Source organism: Gastrolobium bilobum, unplaced genomic scaffold (assembly GCF_033153095.1).
Source record: "Gastrolobium bilobum isolate Gb01-03AN ecotype WA unplaced genomic scaffold, APGP_CSIRO_Gbil_v1 utg2660, whole genome shotgun sequence".
NCBI lineage: Eukaryota > Viridiplantae > Streptophyta > Magnoliopsida > Fabales > Fabaceae > Gastrolobium > Gastrolobium bilobum.
In genome coordinates this window covers 47,185-61,202 of record NW_026895171.1, presented here as the reverse complement: position 1 = coordinate 61,202, position 14,018 = coordinate 47,185, and the positions used below count along the sequence as shown (strand labels likewise).

The 14,018-nt window shown below is 31.8% G+C and overlaps 1 protein-coding gene across 2 annotated transcripts; it reads left to right on the top strand.

Annotated features, from left to right (window-relative positions):
• The first annotated feature begins 851 nt into the window (after nt 1-851).
• Nucleotides 852-13,479, top strand: LOC133296925 (floral homeotic protein AGAMOUS-like). Of its 2 annotated transcripts, none has more exons than XM_061495978.1 (8): nt 852-869; nt 6,257-6,468; nt 10,528-10,609; nt 10,775-10,836; nt 11,067-11,166; nt 11,287-11,328; nt 13,162-13,203; nt 13,306-13,479. In XM_061495978.1, exons 2-8 carry the CDS (start codon nt 6,263-6,265, stop codon nt 13,477-13,479), a joined length of 708 nt encoding a protein of 235 aa, XP_061351962.1. In that variant the 5' UTR covers nt 852-869; nt 6,257-6,262. The 2 variants fall into 2 exon arrangements, with proteins under 2 accessions (XP_061351962.1, XP_061351954.1); XM_061495970.1 differs by lacking the exon at nt 852-869 and adding an exon at nt 5,851-5,876 and having other exon boundaries at nt 6,233-6,468.
• The last annotated feature ends 539 nt before the right edge of the window (nt 13,480-14,018 follow it).

The following is a 14,018-nucleotide window of genomic DNA, read 5'->3' as shown; positions in this document are numbered from 1 at the left end:
ATTTATTTAACACTAGAAGAATTGTAATTCCACAACCTCATAAGGATATTACTAAGAATATTTCAGATAAACAAATATCTTTTAAAAACTGAAAGACAAATACTTATTTTTTAATATATTCAAAAATTAAAATTAAATATGTTTGTATACTAACATATCAATTTTTGTTTTATCAAATACCTATTCGTATAAATAAATATTTTTATGAAAGAATTCAATAATATATAAAACAATTTATAATTATTATTTTGTTTTTTTTACATAACTCGATCAATTAATAGGAAGGTGACAGTGACACGGAGATCATGAAGGGCATGCTCAAAGTCACCCATATGGCCTTGCACTCAACATTAAAAGATGACTATGGTAACATGTGGGTTGTGGTTGTTGTTGTTTTATTTGAGGGGTTTGCATTCATCATTTAACATGATCACAAAAAGTTTCCTAGACACACAACATTTTGTGGAACCCGCATGTTTTGAAGAAAAAAAAAAATTACGGCACGTAAAACGAATCTATATAACATATCATAATTACTTTTCCTACAACATAACTATTATAAAATCTTTTATTTTATTATAGAAGCTCTGATTAGGGAAATATCTTCAGTACTACAGTAGTACTGAAGACTCGGTGCATCGTTTACTCAATTTAGAAAATATAATATATTTTCTTTACCATTTTACCCTTACTTGTACGGTTATTTTCTCCAAAACCATCACCATTTTCTACTTTTAGTAAAGGAGTACATACTACAGTAGCACCAAAGATGTGTCTTCGATTAGAAGCTTTTCATATAGGGTTTAATGTTTGCCATTAATTTAAATGATATAAATTATGTCATTTTAGGAGAGAGATAGACACAAGGAATGAAAATCACGTGGGAGAAAGTGAGTGGTTTTTTTTTAATTTAAATTTTAAATAAAAAATATTTTTTGTGTCTATCTCTCTCTTAAAATGACATAAATTTATGTCATTTAAAATGACAAACACTTTTTCCTTTCATATAAGGAAAAATTGTGTGTCGACACACACTTAGGAGTGTTTGGTAGGAGTTTTATATTAAGATATCCATGCAAATGAGATTAGTATTTCAAGTTATCCATGTTTCGTACAAGTTTTTAAAAAATTTATCCAGTAAATTGATTTGCCCGTCATTTACCGTTTCTTTGAAAATTGTGATGAAAAAACACTGTTTAAGAATACCAATTCGAAGGTGATATTTTGAGATTATTGGCAAAATGGAAAAAGGAGCGCGAAGTAGATGACGAAAATGATCCTCTTCTAACTCTATTCGTGTGTACTGTGCAATATTATTTAGTCAAGGGTTGCTTTCGTAATTTCACCCCATTTCCCCAGGTATTTTTAACCTTCAGCCAAACATAGACTCAGGAAACTTAGACCAATTTCTCCAATAATATTTTGGCCTAGCAAATAACTTTTTTTAACTTTCCTAAAAAATACACATTCCCAGTAATTATAATTCCTTGGTAATTTTTTTTCTTCTCTACAAAACGCCCCCTTATGTCTTTTTAGGAGAGAGGTAGACACAAAGAGGTGTGGGTTCTATTGAAAAAAATAAAAACAAAAAAAATAAAAATATGGGTTCCACTTTTTTGTATTTATCTCTCTCCTAAAATGACTTAAGTATGTGTCCTTTTAAATGACACACATTTTTTTCTTCATATAAAGTATTTTTCTATTTTTCCTTTATTAAAAAACTATTTTTTAAGAGTTTTTGTGAAAATGTATTTGATTTTGGGTTCTCCTTTTAAGAAGAGAATTAAAAAACAAGTTGAGAATGAATTATCATATGTGATTTAATATGATCATCTGATGTGATGTGGAAGAATCTCGTTTATAGATAAATTAATGGTTATTGTATTATAATATTTTTTCTCTCTCACCCATTTTATCAATGTGAGTATAATGACATGTTAGAAATATCTTAGAATATGTTATTGTATATGGGGTAGGATATTGTAACAGCTAATTACTAATAATATTACTAATCAATTTTCGTCATTAGATCGATTATGTTGATCCAACGGTTATATTTATTTTCATATTTAATGTTTATTTCATATTATATATTAAAAATCAGAACTATACAATTATATATGGGAAATTAGAACTATACAAAAGTGAAAATAAATATAATGTATTAAATATAGGGAATCATAATCATAATCATACAAAGATAAAAATAAATGTAACCATTGGATCAACATAATCGATCTAATGGTGAAATTAATTGATAGTAACATTAGTAGTAATCTTATTTGGTTGTTATAGTATCCTACCCCAATAATTATTAAGAAAACCTTAAAAATTCAATTAATTAATCAGGCAGGGTGTCACGTACGTCAGTTAAATTTCCATAGTTGTGATGTTTAATACAATCCATTTATTATAATCCATTTATCCTCAATAACAAAAATGGCTACATCGTCATTAATAAAATCGTATGCCCGTAAATAAACTCTTCAACACTACCAAAGCAAGACCAAACGCTGAAGCCTACATTACAATTTAGGTAGACCTAAAACAGCAAAGTACCTACCCAAAAAATTAAGAAAAAAAAACAGCAAAGTATCAACAAGTTAACACACCAAGGATAAAAAATGAAATTTGACCACATGTACTGAGTGAGGAACGTGGATGTTGTTTTTCCCATGTCCATGGGCAATATCTAACAATTGCTTGCTATAGAACGACCTGTCAACGCTATGCTTAACATGTATTGCTAAGGTTGGCATGGATAGTTGACATGTCCTATGCCACTATGAATGAATGATGAGGCATAATCCATGTTAGAACAAATTGTACCCACCCGACAATTTCCTTTGCTAGGTCCTATCAGCTAAAATAAATGGGAGTTATATAGTTGGATCTGTACGGTAATTAAATCGATAAGTGATATTTTACCCTAGATTATATACACATTCAACATAAAGTAAAGTAAATTAAATCTCAAGGGGTGACACAGTTGGTAAGCGAACTGTGCCCAAAGAACATACTATATATTGGTGTTCAAAGGTCTTTGGTTCGAATTCTAAGTGAAGCAACTTTGGGCCAGTGACAAAAATCTTTCACATTCTATCCCATGCAAAATATTAGCTAATCTGGGGCTTCGCCCCTTAATGTTATAAAAAAAAATAAAAAATATTAGCTAATCTCAACCAAATGGGCGAGGACACCCTAGGGAAACTAAAAAAAATAAAATAAAATCAAGTACCTAAATCAAATCAATAATAAGTAAACTATTATAAGATGTATTTATTTGGGGGAAATCAAGCAAAATTGCATAGTAGACGACTGGTAGTTAATTAAGAAAGGTGGCACCACTACGAGCATAGTTATGCAACTTGATTTCTATGATGATGAAGCCCTTTTTCTTTTCTTTTTTTGTCATTAACATAAATGAATTGCACAAATGAGATGAAGGGCTGGCTGTCACATGGCAATCGCCTTCAATTTTGGGTCACCACTTGATAGATACATTTATGCTATATCAATGATGCAAGAAGTCCCCACAATAATAGGATCCCAAAAAAAAATATTGTAATTAAGAGTTAAGATTGATGGAACATAAAGAATACCATCGACGGTTTAATGGTTTTCAATTTTATTCTAAAAATATTAAAATTAAGACCTTCAGAAATAAGGGCTAAAAAGAACAAAACGCCTTGGTTATTATTGTCAGTTTGCAAGAGAAGTTAATACAATAATGGAAGAATAAGAATTACTTGAAGGATATATGAAGCATACTGAAAAAGGAAAATCGAAAACATGTTGTATTAAATATGTACAGAAATTAAAGGAAAATTCTTCTTGGGCTATTTTTTCATTGTCTAAGACTAATTAAGACAATAATTCTATCCACTAAAGCTAGCTAATTCTAATTAACATGAAATATGCTCACTTACAAAGAAGATAAATAGGTCGATCTAAATAATTTTGTAGAATATTGGCTCCGTTAAGGTGCGCCCCATAAAAAAGATGTATCGGTGGTCCTGTTATTACAAGTTATAGGATTTCTGTGAAAGGAAATGAATGGCTAGAAATGATTACATGCTACTTGTTGAAATGGTAAGTTGCTCAATTTTGGTATTGCAAAATAGTCCATACGAATAAATTTTATTATTGAAATAGTAATTGCAAAAAAGTCCCATATTACCGCAATAATTAAACTTAACAATCATCTCCTATTGCCATCAGGTATCAACCTCCATAGCATAGGTCAACTAGTGGTGTGTGTTCAATTCTCATGTAATGCAAAAATAAAAAACATTTTATTAACTAGTAAGAACTAAGATATAAATACTCATTTTTAATAGGATTCTACTGTGAAATACGATAATGACCTTTTTATAGGGTCGTTTATGGTGCACCCCTAAAATGGGTGCATTGATGGACCGTGAAAGTTGAGCCATTGGATACATTTTTAATTTTTTGATACATGGATACTTTATTAATTAAATAAAGAGCTTGCAATTTCTCATGTTGCACGAGAAATTCAAGTTTTCCTACATAGAGAGAAAAGGGTGGGGCCCACCTTGAAGCAAAAAATAAAAAAATAAAAAAGTGATTGGCACAGACATCGAAGTGAGAGTGACAGGAGATGAGACTTCTCATGCAAGATGAGAAATCTTTTTCCCTTGAATGAATGGGTATGATGACATGATACTTGTTAAACAGGCCAACTTCGTTTCCTTTCAATATAGAAGTCTCGGGTGATCTTCCGTTGTCTCATCTACACCAGGTTCAAAAGAAATATACCCAATTCATCATCCTTATATGAAGAAGCCTATAGAAAATTGGCAGAAAAGAAAATCATTAAAAACATAGCATACATTAAATTACCATATATCCAAATTAAAAGTTAGATTGGAGAATGAAAAAGAAAGAGGGGGGACGGTGGAGAGAGCCAAATGAGGGGTGCTACCATGGAGGGATTAGCAAAAATATTCTTAAAGACTAAGATGCAAAAAATAATAAAAGTAAGGAAATAATACAAATAATATATATTGGACTTTATTATAAATCCTCACAACTTATGATATTAGGTAAACTTAAAGGTGCACAGCACCATAAAGGCACCCACTTTTATAAATTAGTAAAACTTACATTATCAGGTAAAAAGGATTGGGAAAGGTTATATATATTTACAAATATTTTGTTTACAAACTCTTATAAATTACACAATTACACTAAGTATGACCGGTCATATTTCAATCAAGAGTGTATGACTGGTCGTGTAATTTGTAAAAAAATTTATAAACAAATCCTTCCCAAAAAGATTAATCCACCGGTGCGGTGCACCTTTCTTCAGGGGATACATAGTAAAAGACACCGTGGAATATCACTGGCTAGGTGCCAAGTTTGCAATTTAGCCCAATGTCCTTTTCACCCCATTAATATCGTTTTCAGAACTTCCTCTCTCTCTCACACACACACACTCAAATGCCCTTTTTCGTTCACTTGTGTTTTTTTTTTTTTTTAAGTTGTTAATGTAGCTTAATTTTAATAGTTATTCTAGCTTTATCGATCCTTCACTTTGATTCATCACAAACATATGCCACTAAACCAGTGGGGGCAGAGGGAAAAAAATAAAAATAAAAAGAAAAGACAAAAGTAAATAAAATATTGAGATATGGCAGATGAGTGTGTAGTAGTTTCTGATGCATAAACCATGATGGATGAAAGGTCAGTTTTTCACTTTATAAATACCCAATTCTTTGGCCACTTTGCTTTTATTTTCTGATATCTCCTTCCTGTTCTAATAAGTAGAAAAGAGGAAGGAAAGAAAAAAAAAATCAAGAGCTGAAACTTGTTGTGTCCTTAATTATATTCTCCTTTTGTTTCCTCCCCAGGTTAGTAAGAAAAATACTGAAACATTACTTCAAATCCATTCTCAGTGCTTCAACTCTTTTGGATCAATTAAACCTTTTCACTTCAAACCTAGATTTGGCAACACAAGCTGTGCTAGTTTGCATACTATATTACTAGTAAATGAAAATTTTGAGCTAATGATGTAAATGTTGGAGAGTGAGGGGTAAAGATGCTGTAATGAGATTCCAACTTTCCATTTCTCTTTTCATATTCTCCCTGATCAGAAAAAACTAGCTGAAAGACAATAATTTGCTTATGATCTTCACAAAGATATACATACATATAATATACTCCTTTTGCGTGATTTAAAATATTGATTATCTTTCACCTGATTCAGCTTGCAGCTATGGCTTTTCCAAACCAATCCATGTCAGTTTCTCCACAGAGAAAGATGGGAAGGGGGAAGATTGAGATTAAGCGGATTGAGAACACCACCAATCGCCAAGTTACCTTCTGCAAGCGCAGAAATGGCCTTCTCAAGAAAGCATATGAATTATCTGTGCTTTGTGACGCAGAGGTTGCTCTAATTGTCTTCTCTACCCGTGGCCGTCTCTATGAATATGCTAATAACAGGTATCTGCTTTCTAAATACTCAAGGATTTTAAGCTTTTGTGTTCTTCTCAATTTTTTTCATCATTTTTCCCCCCTTCTCAGAAGCCCTTTTGAGACTTTTGTTCCCAGTTATTGTTTTTGGTTAAGTTAGAAATAATTATGCTTCTCTTTGGGAACTTGAGATTTAGATTTTTGCTCCTGCAAATATATATTTTGAAGGATTTGTGCACAAAGAACATGATCATTTTTTTGTGATGCAGTTAAGGTAGAGTTTTTCCTCTTTCTATCTCTGTTTTCTGCAACCAAAGATCACTTGTCCTTCTTTAGTTCTATTTTGGCTTTTTCCTTGTGTAACCTTTTCTTCTGTTCTTTCTCTTGGGTTTTTCTTTTTCTGCTTATGAGTAATTTTCCTAGTTCTTTGGTTTGTTGGATACATAGATCTGGTGCAATAGATAGAAATAGAAGCACTATGGTTGTAAGTAGCAACAGGTAAGGATTTGGGAAGTTATGCAGGTCTGTGAGATCAGCCACTTCACCTAACTTCCCTCTCCATTCTTGTTAATTTTTTGGTTTCCTTTTTCCTCTTTCCCCTTCCATTATTCTCATCTTCTCTCTCTTACACATCTATAAGGCTAAGCTAAGAAGGCCTAAAGCAAAAGCTGTCATGCTCCAATTAGCCCAATCCTTCCCTCTTCTTGACACAGTACAATTTCAAGAAACTTGTCAATATATCAAATTTGAAATAAGTAAACAAGAAAGGGGAAAAAAAGAAAGGATCTTTAGGGTTATCTCAGATTATGCAGAAGTTTTCTCTTTTCTAACCCACTCCAACCAAATCAGTTCAGAAACACTCACACCCAGATAAAGATTTTGAACACCAAATACTTGAACCGAGGTTTCCCGAAATCTCACTTGCACCCACGTGCAAGATCCCAGCCTAGGTCAAACACAACCCTAAAGATTAGGGTTTTAATAGCAATTACGGGAGTTGGGTGATTAGACTTAATCAAGTGTAAGAAAAAGATAAAACTTTCTTTTCTTTTCAGACAATCAAAATAGTCAAAACGGTGTCAAAGTTCAATTTTTTTTTTGGTTGATTTTCCCACCCTTTTGGGAAATGAGGTTCGGTGAATCTGGTTAGGGTTTTAAGGACTAGTCTAGGATTTGTCTTGGTTGAAAGAATCTTTGGTCACGTCACACATGATTTTTCAGTTCTTGACTTCTGACCAAAAGAGTTTATGTCATGATTCCAATACTCGGTTCTCTTTCCCTCTTCCATGTGAACCCTAAATGTTATCTTCTATAGTGCAAACACCCCGCTCTGGGAAATTTTTTCCTTCTTTCCCTTGTTTTCCCTTCTCTCCTATTTATTCAAAGAGTAAAAATTCTTTTACATTACATAGCTTGAGAAAAGCAAAAAGACAGTGAAAGAAGTGATGAGCCAATAAGAGTGACCAAACTGGCTTATCATAACATTTCACCACTGTTGGTATCCCAGACTGGGATTTGCATTTGCTCAAGATTTTGTATAGATATATTTATGAAAGTAATGGTCTGAGTCTGAGAAAGAAAAAGAAACAAACAAAAGAAAAGGGTTTCCAAGGTTCAATGAGGAGAGAGAGAGAGTAAATAAAGATGGAAGTGAGTGAGGTAAATGGTGTCAGAGACAACGTACGACAATATGAGAGAGCCAATGGGAGAGTTCTGAGTATTTGGCTTCTTCCATGCAATGGGAAGCGTAAAACTATTGCTCCTGCTGTTATTGCAGAAGCTGAAATGGACGGCTGTGATGTTCACAGACTGAAAAGACTGAAAAAATATAATAATAATAATAATAATAATCATATTATATTCAATTTATTCACTTGGGATTTTAAAAAGCTTGTGTTTTGTTGATTATTTGAGTCTTTTGTGGGTTCATCGAGGTGGATATTTCAATGAGGCTTAGCGTAATGTCCATTGTGAAATGGGTTTCCGCCAAGTGGCAGAGAAAAAATAGCCCTAGAAATGGTTGAACCAATCATATAGTGAGATCCTGTGCCAGCGTGGCAGAGGCAGCCAATCAGTGGCTCGAGGAAATTAAGGTATCAGGGAAATTGCATATAGAAAAAAGGGTTTTTTCCCCTATGTTTTTGTTATTTTAACATTTTATTTTTTATCACATCCAATCAGATTTTGACGGGGATGACTGACTAATGAGATCATGTGATGTTGCCTTTAAAGTGTTGCGTTTAAGGTTCAGTTAACTGAGTGAGTTGGATGATTTGACCATCAACCAGAGAGACCACCTTTCTGGTTAATCTCCAATTTAAATGTTGCTATATGTTTAATTCCAATATTGAATTGAACACTATAATTGACACCTTCACTACATTTTTCTGTTTCTTCCTATTTATATGTCCCAAACAAGAAATATAGATAGGATTAGTTCTCCCACTCAACGAGGAATTAAAAGATGATAGTTTCATGCTTAGGTAAGAATTGACGACAAAAAACAGTGAAAGATAAACCACATTAAATGAAATGAAATTAATAAGGTAGTAAAAGTTTAATTGTAAACATCTGAAAATAATTAATATATATAATTTCTTTGCTAATATTGTCCTAGTAATTTGATTTAACATACTCAAGTCAAGATTTTAATTTTAAATTTTGTTTTTGTTAACACACTTTTAAGTCTTTAATTACACACATTAATTTTTAGTTTTTTGGTTTGAAAACACACACCGGCGACTTTATACACTGAGGTAAAGACTTTCAAGACTTTAATTACACGTCAATATCCAAATAAATAGGTGACTTTGATTACTAAATTGATTCTTTATGATGAATTCACCAAATCATTTTGATTACAATTATACGGAAACTGGATACATGATTCTGTGTCAAATGTTATACTTGACTTGATATTTTAGAAAAAAAAGTTAGAAATTTTAAGCTGATTTTGCCATTTTTGTTCATATCTGAGCAATATGCTGTTGCGTATGAAACATTGCAAATATTCTAGAGCAGACGTGCTGACCTCAGCAGGACGTTCGTTAAATTTTATTTGTTACAATTACGGCCCCATTTCAGTTTATTACATAATTCTCCGGGAGTTTCTGATCACTACTCATGAATTTATTGGATTAAGCAATGGCTCTGGAAAATGACAAAGCCAAAGATATTAAAAATTTAAAATGAAGGGACTATTTAAGATTATTAGTTTGAAATGTAAAATTTATATTTTGTTTTATATTCTACCTTTTTCTTCATCCAGATAAGGAAAAATCTTTTTCCAACCTTGTTTTCGTTCAATCAAATCATAGGTATAATGATAACAAGAGTCATTGCAATCCAGGACCTATATAACCAATTGTTCCAAATCAGTAAGTTTATATTGATTTATTTAGATATAAAATAAAGAAAATGCAATGCTTTATAAAATATTGCATTTCATCCTCTTCAATAGGATGATAACTATTTCCAAGACTTAGTTTATAAAGCACTCATTGAACTTGCTTGCATTAATTTTAAAATGTTATTAAAAATACATTTGATGTCTATCTGTTTCAATCTTTCCATTCTTTCACTCTATATTTAACCACCTATTGAAATGTTTCACGAGAAACCATGTCACTGGAGAAGCAGATGTATGCTATCTGATTTAGGCTGTAACTTATGTCCATTCTAGTGATTTTTGGGCTGTACATAAGTTTGTGACATAACAACTAGTGATGGAATATACTTGTAAGAAGAATGTTATCAGCTCAAGAGTCAAGGTCTTGAAAATTTTAACAATATAATAAAACCAATTTTCTTTTCCTTTTGTTAGTGTTTTAACTTTCCCCACTTGCAATTGTTTACACAATAACTCCCTCACCAAGAAAATACAAAAAAAAAATCTCTAATTGAGGAGTTGTAGTTTTGTTAATATGTAACCAAAAGAGGTAACATAAGCTAATGAATTTAACAATTAATTGTTCTCTACATGATTTTTCAAATTTTGATAATTTACTAGCACTTATTAGATGCTTATCCATTTAGCTTGCTAATATATACAATGAACATTATTTTAAATGATACTATTAATCATCGCAGTGTCAAAGCAACTATTGAGAGGTACAAGAAAGCATGTTCAGATTCTTCTGGCGCTGGATCTGCTTCTGAGGCTAATGCTCAGGTATTGATTGATCCATTTATATTCCTTCTGGTGAGATAGATTGAGACCATCAATTTGACCATATGTCAGTATGTTTCAGAGCCTAATTATAAACGTTGATAGCCATTGTGATTTTATTATATAATCTAACACTTATAGCCATGATTTCACATAAATATTATACAGTTTTACCAACAAGAAGCAGACAAATTGCGTGCGCAAATTAGTAACCTGCAGAATAACAACAGGCAAGTGTCTTGACCTTTGATGCATTAGGACAAGAAAATTCTCATTCATAAGAAGAATTCAAAAAATAAACAAAGAAAGAAAGAAAAGAAAAAAATAGAAATGAAGAAAGAATGAAGGGATTTCAATTTTCAAACCATGCACAGATAAAAAAATAAAAAAAATTCAGACCATGTAGTTGTTTGTAATAGGTATTGTTTGAGCATCCTTGCTGAAAAAAATTGAATTGCAGGCAAATGATGGGTGAGTCTTTGGGCAGTATGAATGCCAAGGAACTCAAAAACCTGGAGACCAAATTAGAAAAAGGAATTAGTAGGATTCGTTCCAAAAAGGTATGCCTTTTTTTCTATGAACAAGTTCTTTCTATAATTTTTGAAAGGATAAATCCGGAATTTTTCTGACTTTTTCCTTCTTCCTTTTTGTTTGTACTACATCCCAAACATCTACGTTAGAACGAGCTGCTATTTGCCGAAATTGAGTACATGCAGAAGAGGGTAAACATTTTCCTTGTATTCATGTTTTTTTGTTTTTGTATGTGTTTGTCTTTGTCACCACATCGGAACTTGATTGGTCCTGAGTCAATGGTTTTGAAAGATCATGAATAATATTTATCATGTGATTGTTTTCTATATGGCTTAACAGATTGCAATTTAATTAAGTGAGTATCTGATTATCTGCGTTGGACTACTTCAATTGTGTTCCCTTCTGTTTGTTTGTCTGTCTCTTTTTAGTCAAGTTTTGAGGTTGCCAAAATTAACCGTTCACGAGATTGTAAGTTTTGAGTTTTATTTCAGAAATTTCAGTCTCATACACTGACCTAGAAATTCGATCAACAAAAATATATTCAATAAAGAATACATTGTACAAATTAAAACCTTGTTCCATAATAAAAGATATTGACTAATATGAATGTGATTGTTTCATTTTTAGACAAATGAAAAAAAAAAAAAAAAAAAAACAAAGGTACTCAAGATGCAAAAAACAAAAAAAAACAAAGGAGAAACAAAACATGATGTGAGAAAAAGTGCCAGGATCCTTTGATACCGGTGTTAAATTAAAAAATTTGACACCAAAGTCTAACTGTTGATTTTCGTCTATCTGGCGGTTATAATTTATCGGATCATACTTATTAGTTAATTAGTAATTCCCAATAAATTATAACCGTTAGATAGACGAAAATCAACGGTTAAGATTTAGTGTCAAATGATCTTGTCCATACGAAAAAATAACAACAAAATTTTTTGATGCGTAAGAACTTAACACAATGTGTAGTTGCAAAGACTACAAAATCCAGAATGTTGTGAATGAAGTTATAGGAAATCATGATTAGAATTGCTGGTATATATAATTGATATGTATAGGAGAAACTTTGAATATGTAAAGAAAATTATTGATGCATTTCTTATTTGCATTTACCTCACTTTTGTAACCTTTTTTGACTCTGAGATAAGTTGTATTGTTCAACAAAAAGTAATGTCTGTCTGTCTCATTTGCATTTATCTCGCATTTGTCATCTCTTCTGTCTTCCACTCATCTGTACACTGTTGGAAATTTGAACTTGATATATTTGTTTAATTAATTATTTATTTATCTATTGATACATTGATGTATTTGTAACAAGTTCAAATATTTAACTCTTCTTATACTTAATTAATACATTATTTTGAACTATGTTCATAATTAGATGTGTTAAGGGCCTAAGGGGTACCTTGTGACCTATGAATAGCTAGCTTTATACTTATGCTCTCGGAAGTGAACCTAAAAAATCAAATGAAGAGAATTTCTTAGTGAGTTTGAGTGTATTCCTTCTGGTTTTTTACTGCTAGTACGTCATCTGAAAAGATTTGCTTATTCTAATTGCAAACTATCCAAAAATAGTACTATTCGTTTCAGCCTTGAAAACACATAGTATATATACCTTTTTCAATTTTGGCACTCAAAGAGTAAACAATGAATTTTTGTTTTATTGCTTGAGTTTGAGGAAGTGTGTATGTTTGTAGCATGGTATAGCCGTACGATGGAGTTAGAAAATAATAATTTATTTACAAACTCAAGTATAACACCATAATCCAAGTTGATATGTTTGAGTCCTAGATCCTAGGTAGTTGGAAGGGAAGAGATCAAAAGAGAATGAAAGAATTGATTTAATAATAAGACGAAAAAGATTTTTTATTGTTTCCTCCAAACACCTCAAAATTTGGAGAATCAAACTGGAATTAGAGGGTTTTGGGGCATAGGTTTAACCCCTTGATTTTAAAATAAAAACACTTATTTTGCTACTACCTATTATGGATTTCAAGTTATCATAACTAAAATGTACATTGCAGGAGATAGACTTGCACAATAATAACCACCTTCTTCGAGCAAAGGTCTGTCTCTATCTCTTTCTGTCCTTTCTTCACATGCTATCTTTGTGCAATATTGTTTATATTATGACTACTTAATGGCTATGCTTTGTTGATGGGGTGTAGATAGCTGAAAGTGAGAGGAGCCACCATAACATGAACGTGTTGCCTGGAGGCACAAACTATGACTCTATGCAGTCTCAGCAGCAATTTGACTCTCGTGGCTACTTCCAAGTGACTGGATTACAACCCAATAATCAGTATGCACGGCAAGACCAGATGTCCCTTCAATTAGTGTAAGAATCTCCCTTACCAGGATTGACATTTATACTACAAATTGACATTCATAGAAACATAAATTGAAGAAAGTAAAATTAGGGGATTTGAGCCTTTAGAATTAAATGATATGAGAAAGAAATTATTAGGGTTTATACAATGAAAGCAATCACAGAATAATATGACTAATTAATTTCTCTTTCTTAGCTTAAATATGATATTGAAGAATAACTGATATATATATATATATATATATATATATATATATATATATATATATATATTCATGCCATATTTATGTTTCTTGGAGCTCATAATTTGGCAAGATTATTTATGTACATATGTTTATGTTCCACGTCTACCTACTGACTTGAAATCATGGATACTTGACTCACTGTGTATCTACGGAGTAAACAAACACCTAATCTAACTAGTGCTTTTTTCTTGTACTCTTATGCAGTTGATGTGTTTGCGCTTGAGAAGAATTAAGACTTAAGAATTTCTGCTACTTGTATTTTGCCATCTAGTATGATAGCAGATGAATGCTAAGGGTAATATAAGCA